A 22,279-nucleotide genomic window follows, 5' to 3' on the forward strand; every position below is an offset into this window, starting at 1 on the left:
CTTCTTCACTGGGTTCATCCACCATTCTCTTTGTTTACGCTTCTGACTGGATCGACTGAGTCCCGTGATTAATCGCACGCTGTAGTGTCTTAAAGGGGAAGGAAATACCAGCCACCAGCGCAGAAAGAAAAAACAGCAGAATTATTTACCGACTTATTTACCAAATTTACTGACATTGGAAAATTTACGTTATCATAGTGAAGGACGGTAACGGTAGAAAATCTAGTTTATTGTCCCGAATAATTCACAGGCATCATGACATTAGGAGTGCATGATGAGAACATAATTACTCAGCATTTTAAAGAACGTTTGCCCTGTCTATCCTGAGGATGTTCAGTTTAGTGGGCTCTTCACTGTTAAAGCCTGTGGGATATTTAAAACTAATTCACTAACTGCAGGCAACATATATACTCCTCCAATAGGAGGTTAAAAGGATGGCTAAGGAAACAAATGTCCCTGTTGTTCCCTGATTATTAAGGATGAAATCTCTTGCCCTTATCTTTTGCAAACCATATCACTGTTACTCATTTCTTCCACTGACCAGTAATAATAGTTGACACCACAGTGAGGTTACTTTATCTTTTAAAGACATGAGTCTACTAATGCAGTAAATTCAGAGCACACGACCCTGAAGATTAAGGGAAAAAAACTCTTATACAAGTAAAAATAACTTTAAAAAAACAGTGAGGCAGTCATGGCTGCTTATCTCAGATGTGTTTCAGAGACATTGTAAATGTTAACATAATAGGAGGAGACAAATCAAATTTTAAAAGCAAACAAAGTGCAGAGAAATGGAGACATAAACATGATATGATAAAAGAAATGGCACAAATTAGCTTCATAAAAACTTTTGGAATTTGTTTTCTTTCCTTCTAATTTTACAATGTTAGATCCAATCGTAAAGAGCGTCAATGTGTCTACCTCAGGAACACATCAGAACCTGAGTCTAGAGTTCCTCTATTTTCTCTGTTATGCTCTCTCCATTTCACAAGTAAGATTTATTTATCTTTCTTCCTGAAAGCCAGGTCTCTCAGAGTAGTTGAGAGGTATTTAAAGTATATACATGAGGAGGATATAGCAGAAAATAAATCACAGTATCAGAGGTGGTAATGGAAGGAAAACATTATTTTCCAGATGGACTTAACATAGAACTCCGATTTACCGGGAGGCTTTGGTCTTCACTAGGAAGAGGCAAACTGTACAAATATTGAAGACGGTTGTTTACAACAAGGTAACGAAGGAGGACTGATACAAAGTAGGTGTGAAAGGTGTTTCTTTACACTGTCAGACATTTGTTAAGTCTTAGATTTAATATAACATATGCTTTGTAGACACACACACATATACATATATTAAATATATGTCTATAGTTACAGTTACAGGTTCCATCATATAACATCATGTTGGTATGTGGTTTTATTTACTGGCGATTTCAACTAAATGGCAGATTAATTATGAACATTTCACTATGAACCATGAGAATATCTGAAATCAAAACTGTGCACATTTTAGCCACAAGGGGCGCTAGATGTGTAACTTCCTTGATTGGTGCTCTTTAAGGAACTGGCAACACTACAGTGTTGCAAAATTCAAGCGTCTCTCTCACTGGTTTAGAATATAATCGCAGACTATCCTGGATTAGCATATGTCATGGAAGTTACTTGTGAATAAAAGGCCACATTCACCACTCTAGAGGAAATGCTACATCAGGGAACCAACAATATGTCAGCGATCTGTTTTGATGCCCAAAAAAGCAGCTCTATAGGGTTGGCTTATGTATTGAAGGGGAACTAAAGCAATGCTTCAGTTAAAATAAAAACACAGGTAAGCCCCCCAAACAATGTGACGAGCAAATTTATACCTGCGGTAGTTTGTTTTTCAGCTACCAATATTTGGTACCTGGAAAGTTCTTTCTGCTCAAACATTGGGCAACTATTTATTTTTCTTTTTAGCATTTCTTTATGTTAAATAAAAAGTATGTTAAAGTGTCACCTAAAGGACCAAATGTCTGGGTATGTGGCAACAAATAGTCCTCATTTGACAACAATCTTATTGTCTGAAGATCTTTGCAAAGGGAAATACTTTGAGATGGTGTGTTGTTATGCCTTATTGGTAATTCAGACATGTTTTCTTTGCATTTCTTGTTAATCCTTTGCAAACAAAATTGACAGAATAATCAATACAGATAAAATAAGGTTTAATTAAGGGCAAATCAAACAAACGAGGTGCAGCACTAACAAATAGAGCCTATATTCCTCACTTTTCTCTGTGAACATGAGTGTAAGGAGTAAACTTGCCCTTTGATTGTTGAAAAACCTTAAAGTATTCTATAACACCTTTTAATTTATAAACACAGACCCCTGAGATCTTTCATTATTTTTTGAGTGCAGAAGGATTCTTAACCTTTTCTAGTGACGTAGGAGTAAAAGTGATACGTTTTGTTTCTCCCCATGTGAATTCATACTAGCCGTTACAGCATATTTTGCTCACCTCCTTCTCTGTTCACAAACACTCATGTTCAGCCGACCGGTATTTAAGATTCTCCCTCCATCTGCTTCTCCCTCTCTGTTTGTCTTGGCCAGTTGGTGCAACCAGAAGCATTTCTGCATACCTAGGTTGGGGTTTTTGGGTTGGGGGAACTTTCCAGAGTTTTTTTATGACATTAAGACCAATGTTTTCCAGCACATTAAACTCTTAGGTGGCCTTCCAGGATGTGCTTTTTTTTTTTCCTTGCCACATTTAGGAAAGATATAGTGAAGATAATCTTGGTTACATTTTTCCTCTTCTTTCTAATTCTATGCCATATATCAGCATTAAACACTCAGTTCGGGTAGATTTAGCTCTTAAATGTAGGTTTAAAGTTTGTAAAGCTAGTTATAAATGTCAGTTGGTGCCCAAAGAGCAAATTTGCCTTCTGTTATCGTCTGTCCACTTCTTAGTAGCCATTAAAAGAGCCCTAAAGTCTGTTTTATTACCTTTAAATGCTAATGATGTAGTTTTTGTTGAATGAATTGAACAGGACTGCACAATGGGGAGCACAACAAGGTTCCGGGTTTGATTCCCAGTCCAGGATCTTTCTGCATGGAGTTTGCTTGTTCTCCAGAGCATGCATGGGTTCCTTCCGGGTACTCCAGCTTCCCCCCACAGTCCAAAAACATGACTGTTAGGTTAATTGGCTTCTCTAAATGCTCCTTAGGTGTGAGTGTGTGCTTGAATGGTTGTTTGTCCTGTTTGTCTCTGTGTTGCCCTGCGATGGACTGGCAACCTGTCCAGGGTGTACTGTACCCCATCTCTCGCCTTTAGAAAGCTGGATATAAGCACCAGCACTCCTCACCACCCCGCTTGGAATAAGCATGACAGAAGATGGATGGATGGATGGATGGATGGATGGATGGATGGATGGATGGATGGATGGATGGATGGATGGATGGATGGATGGATGGATGGATGGATGGATGGATGGATGGATGGATGGATAATTGAACAGGACTGCTTGGATGCAATTTTTGGTTGGATATTTTATTTCAGGCTTACTCTGAGTAAGTAAGAGTAACTAAGAGAGTCCCCAGCTGCTTTCAAGGGAAATGTAGGTAAATTACAACTAATATCACCATCACAGTATTGAAAATGAATATTTTTATTGTATGTTTTCCTGGTGTTGTGTAACATTACCTGCCACAGATCTGTTGGCTCCTGTAAGCTGTAAAGGCTTGTTTTTAACCGAAAGGTTCTTCTTCAAACAGATGTTGAGATCACCATTAAATGGATAACTGGACAGATTTGATTCCAGTTCCAGCACGGCCTGACTCTGTTTCACATGGGTGTGCTATGTTAGAGTTTTGACTTGCCTCAAAAGACGTTTAGATATGTGTCGAAGTGACAGCCCTGTGAAACTAAGTTGTAGTTATTTCTGGCAAAACAGTGCAGTGCTTTGCATCAGGCCCGCCATGATGTCATACTTGGTTCTGTCAGGACTGTTATTTTCTTACTCTGTTTGCCTAGAAACTGGTTGTTGTATTTTCTTATTTCCAACTGCATGCTACAAATTGATTTGTGTTAATGTTGTAATATACAGATATTATACAGGTTTAATTGTTTTTGGTTTGTTCTGTTAATGTTTGGAGCTTTCCTCCTTGTGCTGAAAGTTTTGAAATGGCGGTGTAATCAGATTGGATATGAAATGCAGAAGAGGGCCTAAGCCCAGCTTAGTGCTGTCATAGAACCTACAGTGTATCTGGTTTAATGGGTTAAAAAAACAGCAGTTTGTCTTCATAGTTGCTCTCATATCCCCTTTATTAAGTTAAACATAAACTGTCAGTTAGATGACAAACACTTAACCTTTTTCAGGGTCTGTTTGAGGGCTGAAACAATCAGATTAATCGCAATTTATTGATTATTGCAATAATCAACTAATTTAGTAAACGATTAATCGTTATCTGGAGTAGATACTGTAAAATATGCCTTTAGCTAACAAGAGCGACCCACTTAGAACAGTAATTATATCAAAATAGTTAAAAAATGTATAAACATTTTGCATTTAAAATAAAATGATTTTTCGTCTGTCAATATGTCCTATCCAGAACTCCTCAAGTTGAAAAGTTTTTGTTTCACCTGGTTCAGTTTTGTAAAACAACTTAAAGGAACCTTTTACCATCAGATTATTAATTGAATAATTGAAAAAATAATAGACAGATTAATTTATTTGCAAAATAGTCATTTTTTTAATATATTTTTTTATATTCATTATTAAAACCTCTCCAATCTTGTCCATCTTCTAGTGCCCTTCATCCGCCTTGAGGCTCCCATGAACAACATCACCACATCTCTGGGTCAAACAGCCGAGCTTTTTTGCCGGGTGTCCGGGAACCCGACGCCTACGGTGCGTTGGCTGAAGAATGATGCCCCTGTTGTGCAGGAGCCAAGGCGGGTCTCCTACCGAACCACGCAGTACGGATCCCGCCTGCGTATCCGCGACCTGGACACTACAGACACAGGCTACTTCCAGTGCGTTGCCAGCAACGATCATGGCTCCGTTTCCACAACTGGGGTGCTGTTTGTCAAATTTGGTGAGTGATAGTCTGTAGTGGGATTTAAAAAAAAAACACTCAATAGCACAGAAATACAGTGTTACAATGACAGGCCCTTTCCTCTGCTCATCCTTTCCAAGAACATCACAGCGACACTTATCCCATCTGATTCCTCTCTTAGTTGGCTGCTAGCACAGAGAAAATCTGGAAGCCATCTTGTTTATCCTGTTACAAAAATCCCCTCTCTCTTTTTCCAGATCCACTCCCCACACCTCTGTCAGGAAGACCAACGTAAGTAGTCTTTCCTTAATGCATTTTCTTTCCATCTGCTTGTTTATGCTGCATGAACAACAGGGAATGTATTAATTTTCTACAGATGGCAAATTATACTACATCCGTTTCACAGTTCGTATTATTGTAAATAATTACTACAAGATTCATGAAGTTATGAAAATATCATATTTTCTACTATAGTTTCTACCAGAACCATATTTATGGATTTTTTAACAATCAAAAAGTCATAAAGTTGTCAGATTTTCTTCCACTACTTAAACAAAAAAATCAAAGATGAAATCTAGACCCTGTGTAGCAGTACTCTAGGTAATGACTGAATTTAATTACCAATTTAGTTGACAAATTGTACTATTTTTTTTTTCTCGATTAATAGTTTCAGACATAGGCTGATGTTTGTTGTTAAGAAATAGACTAATTGTACTTTGTACTAGAAACTTTACAGTTGCAGGGTAGATTAGTTCATTTCTATTTCACACAATTTTGCCCTAAGTGAAAACAGCAAAATAAATCCTTACACTGAACTGAAAGGGATCTTAAGCCTGTTTTTTTTTTTGCTATTTTAAGTGTAAATTCTGTTATAATTGTGGCTTATACAATAGATAGTAGAAAAACAAAAACAAATCCCTTTTCCATGAAACTAGTAAATGATTTTTGACATAAAAATTTAATGCTGAAGCCATTTTGCTCTTCACATTCATGGACACTCTGATTGGCTGTTTAGAGCACTTTATCCAAACTTGTCAAGCTTGCTAACAAAAAGGTTAGGTGGAAGTGTAAACCTGTAAGTAAAAAAAAAAACCTAGTTGTTAAATAAGGTCTGGAGGGTTGTGACACATTCGAAGAGTTATGGAAATTATGAATTATTTTAAAATACGACAATAAACAAAGAAAAGAGGTGTAATATTAAATACATTTTATAAGTAAAATCTATTTGATTTAAATGATTAAAAAAAAGCCAGACCACATCTGGACTTCAAAGAAAACAATGCAATTTTACCATCAGCTCTACATTTTACTAGAGGTCAGTGGGACGTCCCCTGCACGGTCTGATGGGATTCTTATTTCCTGATTCTTTGGATGAGGTTGATTTCTGGTGCATCTTGCAGCCATTTTGTTGAGTAAAACTTAAAGTGTTTTGTTTGTTTTTTATTGTTCACCTCTTAGCTCACATGGTTTGAATCTAAATGGCGACTGTTTACTATTAGCTGAGGTGGAAACGTAAATCAAGTTGACCAACTGAAACAAAAGGTCTGTAGACCAGATGGACGACAGAAACTGGTACAAAAACTTAATCAGAATCTTCTCACCAGAGACTGTATGGATAGGTAAGATCAGTGGAACCTGAACTTAAATATTCCACAAATATTCAATGTGGTTTAAGGAAAACCTAACAAAGGTTTCAGTTTGAAACTCTCACTAAAATGGTTGAAATGCATGGTATTCAAAATGCCCCACATCTGTCTGTATGGTTTGGCTTTTATTGCTTTTAATAGTAACCCAATTAGCTGCCAGCCACAGCGCTGATTGCTCAACATGAATGGAACATAAGGGCGGTCTTCAGGGTGGCAAATGAAAGCAAACAGAGAAGATTTCTGGGCATAGAGACGCTGTTGTCTGCAGGAAAATTCACTTTGAGTTTGGCTGTTTTTTTGCGTTAGTTTTGACATTTCCTCGGCCTTATTGAATAAAGCACCATGAACTCTGGTTGTTGATTTGATTCTGAGAGGATCAAAGGACACAGCCTGGAAGATTTTCCCCAGTGACATTATGCCAAGGCTCGCTGCCATGTTCAGAGCAGCTTTCTGCTGATCGCAACTGCCAGCCCTAATTGGATATCGCACACTTACTAAATCAACCCCCGTGGCTGAGGTAAATGAGATAACCGTCATCTACATGCTCACACTAAAACAAGGGTCTCCCCTATGAGTGGTTCAGTCTTCACTTTGTTAACCTGTTTTTAATTTTTCTGCAATGACGTCTTTTTTTATGAAGCAGTAGGAGAGATGTTTTTCTTTTCATGGAGACCAAATAAACCGAAGTGAAAACTTGAAAGAGGTAAAACATGTTCATGTTTCCATGGTTTTCTCCCTGAATTTTTTTTTTTTGTTTTTTAGACCCGCAGGAATTTACAGACACCTTTCTTTAACTCCCAATCAATGCATAAACTTATATGACCTATTTATCTGTTGCTGTGTACAGATATTGGTCTTTTTTTCTTGCTAGGTTTTAAAGCTTTATGCATTTGATTTAAAAAAATCTTCCTGCCTATATGTAACACTTGGTCTTCTGGTGGTGAAATATCTGTTTTACCTCCATTGCCTTCTTCCTGCCTCTGCTGCAAAGGAGCTGAGATGATCACTCAGGGACGTCAAAGAAAATTAACTTTTAATAGTATTTTAACAGTATTTGAACAGAACCATTACTATATGCCATTTTACCCCAAAAATAAAAGTAGGTTAACATTTACTGCAATATTTTCTTTAGGCCTGGACATGTTTAAACCTGTCGCAGTAGAGCAAAGACCATTGTGAGCTTGTTAGTCATTACAGTCATTACTTGATTTAAACAGACAGCGGCCTGTTTGGACGGCGGCAGTACAACGGCGATATTGTGCTGATTGTCGCTGCTGCTCATCGTTAGTGTCACGCCCAACTTATTAGCCGTGGAGTCAAGGTGGCAGCCGTGACTGAGATGAGGTCAGCTAATGATGACAAGGGATGACCTGTGCCCGCTTATTAATACCGCAGCTGTTCAAGCATCAAATCTCTCAACATCTGGAGCAGAAGCTTGCAGATGAACAGATTTGACTTTCACTATTCCTTTGCCTTCTTCCACACAGGTACACACAGTGACTAACATTTTCCTGGTTTATACTATCAACAAATATTCTTTACAAATTTTGGAGGGGGGTGGAGTTCCCACCACCCACTGTGTTAGACCTTAGCACAAGGCGAACTTCAGCTCTTGTGTGTTGTCTTTGCCATGATCCGTGCTCTGATTTCCATCCTCTCCACACTTGGCTAAAGTATATACTCTGTGGTGAGCAGAACATACAGTTGTGTTTGTTGGGGTGTTTGTATCTAACCTGAAGCTTGGGTTTTCAAGGTTAGCCACAGGCAAACTGACAGCCCAGAGGTTGGAGCTCAAACTCCAGGCAGCCTGTGTGCAGAAAGGCTTCCATAGAGTCAAGGAGTGAATCTAATTAAAGCAGATCTTAGTTACAGGAATAACAAGGGATCTTCATAGCCTGTGTTGTGGCTCTGAATAGGTTTAGCATTAAGATAATAGTACAGAAGATTATTTGTATTGTCAGTCACATTTCTATCCATTTCTGACACTTCTATTATCCACCCATCTCATCCTGCAGTAGGTTTTAATCTTAAAGACTATCTATTGTACAAAAACTTCGCATGAATTCTGTGTGAATTTGTTATTTTGAAATTAAACCCCTGAAATTAGGGTTTTTTGGATGTAAGGAAATTAATCAGATGATATCTTGATTAAAAATAACACTGTATAAAATAAGAATGTAATAGAATATCAACAGTTGTAATTATATAGCATGTATTGCTACTCAAAACATACACTTAAAGGGATAGTTCGGTATTTTTGACATGAATCTGTATGGCATCCCCATCACCAGTGGCATGCAATCACACTGACTTACCCCTGGCAGCGTCCTGTGAGCAGAGTTATCGTCCAGTTTTGGTCAAGCCGAAAGTAGTCCGACAGGTTTTTAGGAACAGTGAAATAAAACTTTTCTCTTCCCAAAACATTATGTGTTCAAAAGAGTGATATTTTTGCATCCCAAAAACATTGTAGTGGAAAAAGTCACACGTCGTTATCAATTGGTCCTATTTTCTCTCTGTTCGTATCAGTGCGCGCCGTCATTCAGACAGCGAGCCCAACAACAGCCATGTCTCCCTCCGCCCAGCTAGGCATTTAGGGACCTCTTTCGCATAATGTTTATTTGACTCTATATTGTACCAAATCATATTTTGATATAGACAATTTTTTGACTACCTACTCTAAGTAAACAAGATGTTTTTTTTTTTGTTTTTTTTATAGTGTAGAGACCTTGAAAGAGACTGTATAAATTTTTTTTTTGGAATATGCATGTCTGTGTTTTTCTTAGTTATTAATGCAGAGGTTGAAGGGTTAGGAGCAGATACCTAAACCAAAACAAGCCAAATAATTGGATATCGAAGGCATGTTGCCGTGAGAGATCTGTGGATTTCCATCGTTTCGCCACTTCTTATTGTTCTGTGATTCGAAAAAGGGCAAACTTTGATGACTTCAAAGGCAAAGCATTCCAGTGAGGTCAAGCAACAAAAACAAGTGAGTGGATGTGGTCACAAAGAGTTCTGGAATTATGTTGATTAAATTGTTCAAATAGATGACATTTCCAGATTTAGTTTTGCTCTTTTACTTTAATGGATTCCGTAATGATAAAAACCTGAACAAACAAAATACAAGCAGTCAAAAAGCAGAAGACTTTACCTAACCTAAAAATCTAGTGACTAATGACATTTCCGTACAGATCTGTTTTGTTCATAAACCTGCTGTGATCGATTTCCCATTCTAAAGGGAGTAGCAGCAGGGAGCAGATAGTTTTTTAACTGCTTTTCTCAGCACCTGACCAGAACACGTTCTGGTAATTTAGAATCAGTACTTGTAGAGAACCACACCTCCTCCTCTGATTTTACGATATTTTGCCCTTTTATCAATTTGTCACACTGACCGATTATTAACAAATACGCATTCAATGGAAAGAAATTGCAATTTTTAAACTCTTTACAATCAAAAATCATTGCAACACCTCCTGAAGCAATACTTAGTTGAAGCACGTTTCTTGTTTCTGTTGTGCTTTACTTTACTCCATGTTTCCTAGTTTTATTGGTTTAATTCCTGTTTTGTTGTAATTTCTAGATTTATGTTAGTTCTATTGTTTTTCTGTTGTCCTCTGTTGCCCTCTTGTGTGTGTGTGTGTTCCTTTCCCCTTGGCTCCCTCGTTAACTCCTCTCACACCTGCTCCTTGTCAGCTCGTTAACCCTGCCTTTGTCTCAGTCAGCTACATATGTTCTCCCTCTGCTGTCACTCTTTGTTGGTTCCTTGTCATTGCTGTCCCCCCATGCTGTTGTCTGCCTACCTCGTCTCTCCCTGGCTCCTCGTGTTTGGTTTCCCCAGATGTCTCCATAGTTCTGGTTTGTTTTACATAATTAGTTGGTTTTTTGGATTCCTGCCTTTTTTAAACTTAATGATGGTGAGATGAAGCCTCATGAGGCATTGAACCGTTTGGCCAAATTGCTTCAACGATCTCCACAGTTCATTAGGCTTCATGTGAACATGTCACCACCTACTGGTGGAAAGCAGAACTACAGTTTGTAATAAAATCTGTGATTATTTTTCCAAATGTTTTTCTTTTTTTCCCTTTTAAGTTCCCTTGAAATTGTTAATGGTTAGTGTGTATAATAAAATTCTTTGTAATTTTTTTTAAGTGTAAAATTTCTTAGAACAATCATTTAAGGTTCACAGTTTTTCTGCCATTTTAGTGAAATAAACTCGAGCAGACAGTGAAAGTGTTTGTGCAAATTGGGCAATGATGAGCAAAATGAAAGGGGTTAGTCATTTTAATTCAAACGTGATAGTTTTTCCAAGTTTTTTGGTTTTAATCAAGTTGGAAGTTGCGTTCAACCAATCTTTTGGCTAAACCAACCTAATTTACCCACTCTATATTTTTACTCCGGCAAAACAATGCAAATTAGTCTCAGCCAAAATAATTTAGTTTAATCGCAACTTTCAAAAGTCAAAGACAGGTCTTGAACCATCAACCTCTAGCATGAGAATCTGAGTTTTACAATTGACGCCACCTATGTACATAACTATAACATGGAGAAATTACTAGTTAAAAGTGAAGTTTTAACACTAACTATGTCCGGTGGCTTGCTCAGAGTTTGATCATTACATTGTTTATTCTAACCAAGATAGTTTTAAGCTACTAGATCGGTTGTTTTTCTAACCAATCTATTCTTAGAATCTATCCAAACTTTATCCAACTGACAGCAGCACTCCTCCAAACTCCCACATCTGAATCCTGAATCCTGAGGCTGTTTGAATGCCTGTCAAAATTCTTGCGCCTCCCGAACCACTTCCCGAAGCGGTCACGTGGTATCACGGTAGCGAGGTATGGAAGAAATTACAGCAAGAGGTTACTTATACCCCTCTCCAAAGGGGTATTAATAACTCTGGCAGAACAAAAAACCTGTTTAAACCCGGGAACAATCGGCTTTTAGTGGCAGTGAGAATAGCTCACCAACAGGTGTCTACACTGGTCAAACGACTCGGCAAGCGACCCAGGTTAAAATCGCCTCAGCTCTGATCGGCACGCTGTGGGAACACCAGACCTGGGTTGAACTGCTAAATTACGTGACACCATTGAGCTCAACTCATGTACGTCAACACACAGCGCCAGTCGCTAATCTAACAATCCGAAACAACTCAGTTTACATTTGATAAACATGGCGCTGCACTAGTAGCAGGGATTTGGAAAGATAAAAGAGCAAAATAATAAAGAATACACACCTGTCCATGTTGCTCTCCATTGTTTACTTCCCTGATTTCAGTGGCCACACAGCTGCCAGCAGGGGGTCAGACTCAGCTTTTAAGTCAAAATGTGAAAATAGCCAAAAGCCAATAGTTAGCAGTTTAACCCTGGTTTTGAAAAACAAAGGTTTTCAGTGGAAAACATCTCAAGTGTCTCTTTGCTGCTTCTTCTTCATCTTGAACTATACAGTCATTTAATGACTGATTCCTGAAAGTCAGTTTCTCAGAGTCTATAAAGAGCAGAGGGGTTGAGAAACTTCAGGAGAGTTTTATGATCATTTTATGATCTATTCTCTCAGAAAAATATCTGAAAGCCCCATTAATTCAGCTTTGTTTCAGCTTTTATCAATACATTCATTATCTCTTTCCTTTAGTCTAATTTTGCCCTGTGGATATAATTCTTTTTTGTAGCCAAAATAAGTAGAGATCTGGACGGAAGGAAAATCATCCGTATAGTTCATTAGCCACCCCACACTACCTCATTATTCTTTTTTCTACTCTGTGCACAGCCACGTCCTTTATCTTCAGAAGAAAAGTTTGTGATGGAGATGTTGGGAGGACACAGGGAGGGAAAGAAAACAGTGTTGTCAGAGTAGGAGGATGGTACCATCAACAAAGCCGCTTGTTTTTCTTTTATTCTTGGGTCCTGTGGGTCAGCGGCACTCAGGTGTGATTAGCTATGTTAGGGTTTAAAGTTAAGCTTGCATCACAGGCAGCGAATAACTTTCACTATTTGGCCAGGGAGTCTGAAATAAGTCTTCACCCAACACTTGGCTACTTCAGGAATATCTATATTAAACATGCTTTTCTGCTTTTGCTGGATTTCTTTTATCCTGCAAAATTGAAGCCCTAAAACAGAAAATGTTTAAATATGGATTCACACCAAAATGTAGTTATAATTGGAGTTACTCTGTCTGACTTGTAAAAGAAAATGCGTTAGCTCAATCGTATTTCAGTCCCAACTTTAAGATCTTAGAAGTTTGTTCATTCTAAGAGAATGAAGAAAAGGATTTCCAGGAATCTATAAACACCTTAAGTTAGTTCATATATGTTAACAGAGTAGGAGTGTCATGAAGCATCCAGCTCACAAGAAGATTTAAACTAAATCAGACGCTGACGTTCACACATCTGCGTCTCTGTGGGTATAAGAACGCGATTGGGTGAATGACTAGAGAAGCACAATGTAAATCAGTCTATCTAACATTCAGCTGTTCATAAACTCACCTCAAGTTACTTTACGGCCTAATGTGGCAACTGGTCTCCAAAACCTACCCTGTAAAATTGTTAAAGCTGCTGGAAAATAAGCAATCCAAACAATGAGGATTGAAAAGCTGAACATTGCAATTCTTAATGCTCTTTTAAGGGATTTGATCCAGTATTATTAGCTTCGTAACGTTTAGGATTTATGTATATATTTTTTTGGTCTAATCAACGTAAAACCTCACTGTACATTTCTGCTTTCCTTAACAGTCAAGCCGGTTTGGCAGGTGCTTGTTTTCTTTGCTTTAACTGTGAAGCTATGAAGGGAACGCTGACCTCCAATCTCCACTTAAGTCAGAGGTGTGCATTGTGTCCACAGACTAGAAGTGTTTATGATCCTAACACTGCATTGCAGTTTTCAGATTGTTGATATTTTAATTGTCCCCATAATTCATAATGGACAGTGTCAGTATTAAAGGCTTAAAACTACACACAGCAATCATTTTTCTTTCTCCTGCTCAACAGGTTTAATCTCTTTATTTTGTGTTTCCTTGAAAATGTTTACCTTTTGGATATAGAAGTTCCTAATCTGACAGCGGTCATAAACAGACTTTATGCGCCGCGGCTGCTGATCCTGGAGTCTCTGTCTGTGTTTATAGTAGAGGGGTTTTCTTGCTGTCTGAAAAGATTAATGCCACTGCACCCAGGCCGTCGAGTCTGTTTAAATTTCTCAAAACTTTCCCTACCAAGTTTCTCTCAACACGGTTTTGAAAAAGAGCAATTACAAAAATAACTTCTTTCCTTTTTCATTTTTTCCTCTTAAATGTGCCTCTTCTTCCTCTTCAGTCCACCCTATTTTGAAGAATAAAAGACTGGGCAGGTTTAACAAGGAACAGATTCTCTGTGATCTGTTTTTACGGCTTTCTTTTTGTCTCGGCCAGTTGCTCATCTTGAACCTTCTTTTCTGTTGCTTCAATATTTTACTGCTTTTTAAAACACAGCTGGCTGACTTTGATGGGATTCGTGCTCCTATGTTCTTTTCTTAGCTGTTCTTAAAACTTTATTGGGGTATGTCTAGCTTGTGTCAATCGAAAGTTTCCTGAAGGTTTTGTAATTTTAAGCCAGTATATATAAAGTTTAAAATGTTTTATTATCCCCTCTATTTCATTTTGGATAGGTCCACGTATCCAGACTTTTTCCCTGGGATATACTGTATGTTGCAATACATCAGCCCTACCTATTATTTACCTTTTTCTCAGTTTGCAATTCATTTTCCGGTTGAGATCTTATTTGGGTGTAACCTGACCACTAAGAGAGATTACTCCAATCAGGTGTGTTTAACATTGATATAAAATAAACACACAAGTAGTGTAATTCTTCCTCAACTCGTGTGAATAGGCCGCACGTCTGCATGTTACTGCGAGGCAAGAAAACAGCCAACACGCTGCAGATGGCTCTGTAATTAGCCAGCTGTCAACACAGCGTATTAAATCGACCCTGGAGCACATGTGTGCAGTCCTCTGACGATCCAATTATGCAGTCAGAGATTCAAAAAGTCTTTTAAAGAATGAGGGAGCAGCTTGGCATTTCACGGACAGGACTATAGCCCGTGTGTCTTCACGTCCTGCAGTTGGGGAGTTGATGGACAAATTACCTTAAGGAAGTCATTTCTAAAATGTGTGATGATTTAAAAATGTCACAAGACGCTGCTCTTCAACTTGATCAGACCTGTCTGAGGTTATTTCTCCGACGCTTGTGCAGAAATAAGAACATCAGATGCGATGCGTACCTGACTTCTGCACTTCATGTAGATACAATGTCTGAGCAATTAACCTGTGATTTATTAAGAATGGTAATTGGACCACAAACAAGCCTTCTGGATGTGGTGTAATACTGTAGGATGATAAAAAGATGCCATCAAAGGGCTTTACCTGGTAAAGAGCACCAAATTATCCTTAATGAAGCTGCAATTAAACTTCCCTTTAAAAGGAGTCACCCCACAGAAGATACGTTAAGCAAAAGTGGTTTCTGCTGTTCCAGATAAATTAAGGTTTAACAAATAAAATATGTTTAGCTAATGTTAATACAGAATTGCCTCTAAATATAAGACACACACCAAACATCAAATGCATTTACCCCTGAGGAAACTTTGAACCCTTTTTCTGGAATTCCTGATCACATGTGATAGTTTTTGCTATACATATTTTACGTCAACCCATCCTCACAATACAAAAAACTAACACATTAAATGTTCTGTTTGTAATTTTTGAACTCAATTTTTTTGGGGGGTTGCTAGTACGCAGTAGATTGTTTTAAAGGACACTTTCTTTTTAACCTGGTAGGACTGTCTCTACCTATGATTCTGACACTTCAAGGTTATGGGGGTTCATTTGTAATAAAGGCTGGGTCAGCTTGAAAACAGTGCGTTTTCTTTGCACAATATAAAATAATGATGTGCAAATACATCCAAATGAGTAATGTCACAGCAAATGATTAGACCACCAACACCCTACCAAGAAATATCTCTATTCAGCTGTAGGGAAACCTGCATCTAAAGTATAACAAGTCACATGTCTTGTTTCTTTAATCACTGAAGACATTCAAAAGCAGTTGACTCTAGTATCCTCAGAAGTCAGGGAAAAAAAGTCCCACTATCCCCGTAAGGCAACTTACCCAGCTTTTTATAGGGTTTTTATCTGTGTAAAATCTGAGATAAGGCACAAAAGTGTCCTTTAGTTTGAGATAAATGCAGTTGTAATCCAAGTCTACCTTTTAAAAACCAGTCTCCTGACCCACTCAACAACCCCATAGCCCACAGCATAGAGTGGATGCTGTTTTTGGTCACAATAGGCTCTTAACTCAGACCTAGAACTTGTGTGTGGTGTATTGAGAAACTCTGGATTTCGGTTTCACTCCCGCTCACCTCAGAGCCAGTGTCAACACCACTGTGGTTCTCAGATGTTGGCTGGGAGAGATGATGATTTGCTCCGTGCTACAAGTGCTCCAGCCATTCAGGCTGAGGGGGGATGACAGGCCCACTCAGTTTTTGCAAGTATTCCTCTGCTGAATGCTGACCCACTTTAGCAGCACTTCATGAGACTTATACAGTGCAAGTTCCTCGTGACTTTTTGAAAATAGTTTAATTCGTTCTACAATTTAACTAAAGAGAATAATATAACACATTTTACTTTTTTTGTAAAATGTGTCATATTATTCCGTCCCCGACGGACAGGGGCAGGGAGCCAGCAAGGGACGGACCGATCGAACCCGACCGGGTGATGTAGCCTAGACACAGGCAGCCCCTGCTTAACCGGCTCCAAGCGCTCTTGTTCCAGCTGAGGACGGGCGGCTCATGGCTCTCTGTTGAGGTCCAGCCCAGTCACTTCATACATCCCCCCCCCGCAGGATTAACGCTTTGGAGTATGCTAATGTTCTGTTTACATGAAGCCTGTCTTCAGTCATAGTACTATTTTAAAAGAAATGTTGATAATTATGGTGGGCAATATTTATTACCCTTTAAAACACTTATAATGTATCAAGCTTTCGAGTGATTGATGACTTATGTCAGATTGCCAGATTCTCTTTACTTGATCAATCTAATTTAGAAAAAAAAAAATCATAACATTTTTATTTTGAAATAAAACAGTAAACCAGTGTTTTGTTAAAATTACATATATTCTGCTTTACTAAAAAGCGGAGACACCCTACTGGCACTGTTTCACCCCTCTGTGTTTTACTTTGCACATCCGGAGCAGACTGCGCCGTCTCACCACAAGCCGTTACACATGAATCACAGAGCTGGAGAACTTTGCTCTCAGTCACTCTTACAATCCCATTCCCTCACACATGTTTGGTTAAATCCTCTGTGGGGCTTAATTGCCGTCTTGTTGTGGATTCTTTTTAGGGTGGTGCTGATTGATTGGAGATCAGGGCTGTAATATAGCTCATCTGGGACAGGCCCTTTGACATGGCCTGGTCCCAGGGCACCGGCGCTGTTTGAAACCAGAGATTCAGGTTTAACCCACACTCCCCCATGAGCTCAGTTGCCTTCATGCTAATTACAGCTTACATCACACACGAACACACACTCGCAGGGACTGTCTTGATATGTAGACCTGTCTAGCTATCAAACCCATTTAGGTTATTAGTCGTTACTAAGACGTTAAGTCTGTTTTTGCACGCTTTGCCACACACGGCTGTTTTCTTACATTATTAGCAGAGCCGTCGCAATCCGTTTGAACACGACCCACTTCCTGTTTCCTGTTTCCCAGATTCCCCTGCGTCAGTCTGTTGGTGATCCTCTTGGCAGGTCTGGTCAAGGTCATGTCTGGTAAAGTCTGTGGTTAAAGTGTGCATCTGTGTGTGCGCTTTGTGAATCATGGTTTCTCCCCGAGGGCTTCGAGGCCCACATTTGGGTATGTGGAGTTTCCCTGAACTCTGCCCTGAACCTCCAATGAACGCACCCCTCTCTACACACACTGCTGGACAGAAAAAAAAAGAAGCATACATGCCTGTATGCTTAGTGGTGATGTGTGAGGGAAACAGACGGCCACAGTGTACCCTGAGTATTTCTAGGTATAAATGAAAGAAAGCTTTTGTCAGAGATTTGAATCAGAAATCTATGTTTCACAGTGAGAGGATATTTAGCTATTTGTAGACTTTAACAGGATCCATGCAGGGTAATCTTAAGAGGGTATATAAATGGTTATTTTTTTCTTCCAACAAACCACGTCAATGTATCAATCAAATTTTATATTTTTAGCCCTGGCGCCCATCAAATTGCACGCATATGACTGGAGAGAACTCTGCAATGAAGGAACTAGCTCTAACTTTTGGTCTAAATGTCAAGCATAAGCAGCACTAATTGCATTTAACTTATTTTACACCTAAAAGAATCTGTTCACAAGAATTTCAACTCGCTCTGACTGACTGAATGCTGTTGCTTCAGGAGAAAAGGGAAGTCATTACTGTCACTCATCTCATGTGTGAAAAGGGGTTCAGTGCTGCTCTGTATGTTTAAATCAGTATTTGTTTATAGTTCTGCCTTTAATTTCTACCCCCATAAATATATTATTCATTTGCACACAAACTGCCTTTGAGAAGGAGATTAATGTCACAAATTTTCTCTGATTAGATTGTGGGATTTAAGTCCAGGTGATGCCCTCATTCCTTCACTTTCATTTCTTTACTCAAGTCTCATGGATGGAACCAGCAAACATTCCTGTGTGAGCCCAATATTTTGGGCCCAAGCAAGGGCAAGGTGGGGAACTCATTTCTTTAGATGCAGGGAATAGAAATAAATGTGGACAACATCTGGAAGGAGCTCACCAGATACTGGAATCAAAAGCAAGACACGTGTAGGCCTAAAAGCATTTGTTGCTTATTGGTTTGATGTGAATAATGCCGCTATGTTTAGATCTTAATATTAAAGAAGTTGGACAGCTTAAAACTGTCTATTTCTGTAGACCAAGGCAAACCCACTAAAATAGGCTTAATGAATGTACCCCAATAGGGGACAATCAAAGTTACATACATCTCATATCCCCTTTATTTATTGAGAGTGCAAATGAGGATTTGTATTTACATTCACAGTTAAAAACATTGGCACTTAGCCACAGTTGGTTAAACATAGTTTCCCAGTCTTTTACAGTATGTAAAAAGTGACTCAAGCTGTATCATTTACATACTGCCTGCATTTGCCTTCCTGATGGTTCAAATCAGAGGTTGCACAATGTTAGCATCCTTCAACAAATCATGTATTGAAGGAGGAGGGTCAGAATTGCTTTTCTGTGGAGAGAACACCGTTGTGGGATTTTCTGTTTTAAACAAAGAGCCCACTTATACACTTTGGATTATCATTAGGTTTTAGCTGAGGCCCAACACCAACAAACATATTTTAACATATACCCCGTTTACACTACCCTTAAAAAACTGAGCCGAGACCGGTCCGAGCTCAGTAACTGAGATAACTTGTCGTGTGTGAACGGAAACAACCTGAACTGAACCGAGATAGACATAACCGGACCGCGCTAACTGCAGACCAGTTCCCGAGGTGGGTTCGGCTCGGTTTTTTCCTGGCTCGGTTCTCTGATAACAAGAGCGCATGAGCAGACCGCGTCATCGCCGACTGGCTGAACATGCCGATTCACACTCCATTCAAGTACATCCGCGCAAGGTTGCCGTCTTCGCCTGACCCACCGCAAACACGGAAGTACAGCAATAATAATCAAGCATAACTTTCTGAATGTGACAGGCGCCGCCATTTTGATTTGCTTGATTCCCTCCTCCTTCGTCTTCTTCTTCTTGGGTTTTACGGCGGTTGACAAACAGCGTTTGGTGCATTACCGCCACCAGCTGCTTGAGTCCCTCCTTCAATCCTAGCAGTAATACCGCACATCGTCACTAGGAGGCGAGGAGTCGAGATAACCGAGATAAGTGTGACGTGTGAACGGTCGTCAAAACTGAGCTTGGCCTGGTTACCGATCCAAGCTCGGACCGGTCTGGGCCTGGATCGGTTTTTCAAGGGTAGTGTAAATGGGGCTATAAAGTCTGACTTCTGGCCCCTTTAAGTATATTTATTTTGTATTTCATGTGTAAATATCACAGCTTGGGGCCCAAATTAGGCCTAGGTTGGTATTATACAGGCTTAGAAGGTTAGGCTGCCTAACCAAACCCCTACACTGAAAACAATCTAAAAATAAGTAAAAATGTCTTAAATTAAGTGTATTTACACTTTATGTGAGTAGGTAAACAAGATGGTTTGCCAATGGAATGAGTATTTCTACTCTTAAAATAAGATAATTAGATAATATGCACCTGAAATAAGACAATGTAATTGTTTTTTTTCTTATTTTAAATGTAAATTGTCTTGTTGGATTGGCAAAGTGTCTCACTTACCTCCTCAATTCAAGAAAAAATGCTCTTATTTTAGGGAAGTAAAAACTTATTGAGATTAAAAAATTTTGCAGTGTAGTAAGTTGCCCATTGTTGTTGACCCATGAACTGGCATAATATGCAGGCCACATGTGGGCCTCATAGCAAGAGGCCATGAAGGTATGTAAAATCTGTAGAAACTGTTTAAGACCCATATGGGGCCATGAGAAGGTTCCAATATCTATGGGTGATTCCAGTTTGAAGAGCTGGATATATGTGAGCCCCACAATGTAGCTGCAATATGCACCCACAGCTGGGCGCCTCTAGAGCCATCTGACCAAACAGTTTGGATCTCTATGCGACATCTCATTCAGAGTTAGACTTTCAGATGGTAATGTCAAATAAGAAAAATATACTCTTGATTAACAGGTCTACAGTAGAGTACTGTGATCGAGATTACGTTCAACTAATCGCCCAGTTGACCCTAACCTGCCAGTAACAGATAGATATGTGTATAACTGAGTTTAGTTCTACGTTATCAATCTGGGAAGGCTGCCATTCAGTCTTTCCATAAAAAGGAGGAACGTTTAGTACAATTCTCTGAGATGATTGGGTGACGTGCCAGCTAGTACCGGCCTTCCATAATAGGCTTTCGGCCAATTGTAGTTGTGAATTGTGACGTTTCTTAAGCTGATAAATCAAACTTTTTTCCCAATCCTGTCCGAGCGAAAGCACAGATATCTTTCCCATCTACAATTGCAAAAAGTGCTTCTCTTTGCTCTTTTTTTAAATGAGAAATTGTCGCTATTTAGGCTAAAACTGAGTCAATTATGGTGACAGGTGAGACTTCAAGCGTAACCATGTTTGGCCTTTTTAGCACAGCATAAAGCCAAATTTGGGATAATACTTTTAGGTTGGCTTTAGCCCCTCTTTTCATAATCATTATTGGAACGATTGTTGAGGAAAAGCCCATAATGAATCAACATAAGGACCTTTATGGGTCATGTTTGTTCAGGATGTTCTGAACTACTTGTCTTTTCATTGTATGCTTAAAAATGTCTGACTGCAGGTCTGAACTTATAAAGGACATTTGTTGATTATTGTCTAATGTATTTTTTCTGATTAAAGTTACATAACTATTTTAATCACATCAGTAGCTTATATAAATGAATCTGCCAAATAGTGAAAGTGAAAAGTTCCTACTACCAAAATCTGATGTCAACAACTGATTAGCAACTTTGTTTAACTACTGGATGAATGTGTTTTTATATTCAACAAAAACATAAGCCTCCTCTGTTTGTTTTCTGTCTCCTCAGACATCAGTGATAGCGGAGTGTGTAAAGAGGGATTATTTATGGGATTCTTAGCATAGTAGTGTTTTCCTTCACCACATAACCTGTCTTTAGCAACTCTTAATAACTCTCTTCATGGATTATTCTGCTTTTACCAGGAAGCTGTGCTCTTGTTAAAACATGTATGTTCATGTTTCCGATGCTTGCTCAGGAGCCACCCAGCCAAAACATGTGTCTTCCTGTCCTTTTTTTTTGTGTGTTCAGATTTAGATCTGCGATCCCTACAATAAACTCTTGTAAATTACTGTAAACTCTCTGTCAGTGTGCGAGGGTGTTTGTGTGTTAAAAGGGGAGGAGGGTCTAAATCTGAAGCATCTTTTCTTCAGGCAAATGGAGTTTGATTATGCTTGTTTTTTTTGTGCGTGTTCTCTTCTTTTTTTTTTCCTCTTATTACTTCCACGCCAAAGTTGCAAGCAACCTAGAGTCAATTCAAGGACTGCTTTTCATAACAAACAGTTAAGGGAAGGAACTTTATTTACAATACGTCCAATATTCTCTTAGAATTTCACAAGCCAACAATCTCATCATCTATATACATTTTTTTATTGATTTTTTTATATTTGCCATATGTTCATATTTTTAAATCATTCAAATCAATGTGACAAGCCAAAGGAAGCCATGTTTTTGCAACTAAAATTTATTTAACAAATCAATCAGAATCAGAAATACTTTAATAATCCCAGAGGGAAATTACTTTTTGTTTGTGTGCCAATTAATCTGTTGATAATTTTTTTCAATTAATCGATAGCCAAAGGTTCTAATCGATTAGTAAATTAGTTGATTATAATCAATTAATCATGATCAATCCAATGAATTCAGCCCTAGTTCAGTGCAATACAAAAATATTCATACATCTTGAACTTTCAAAGGGGGATGCAGCAACATGTAAGAAAAGCACTTTGACCAGTTGAAACCAAATTTTTACTTTTT

At 38.7% G+C, this 22,279-nt stretch overlaps 1 protein-coding gene across 1 annotated transcript in view; it reads left to right on the forward strand.

The window, feature by feature from the left end:
• Positions 1-22,279, forward strand: part of ror1 (receptor tyrosine kinase-like orphan receptor 1) — a 168,975-nt gene that overhangs the window by 117,120 nt on the left and 29,576 nt on the right. Inside the window, exons 3-4 of the mRNA XM_038278374.1 lie at positions 4,779-5,066; positions 5,285-5,318. Coding sequence (XP_038134302.1) covers positions 4,779-5,066; positions 5,285-5,318 — 322 coding nt within the window. The remainder of the gene's footprint in view (positions 1-4,778; positions 5,067-5,284; positions 5,319-22,279) is intronic.

The sequence above is a fragment of the Cyprinodon tularosa genome, unplaced genomic scaffold (genome assembly GCF_016077235.1).
Source record: "Cyprinodon tularosa strain WSP-4 unplaced genomic scaffold, ASM1607723v1 ctg140, whole genome shotgun sequence".
In the NCBI taxonomy this organism is placed as follows: domain Eukaryota; kingdom Metazoa; phylum Chordata; class Actinopteri; order Cyprinodontiformes; family Cyprinodontidae; genus Cyprinodon; species Cyprinodon tularosa.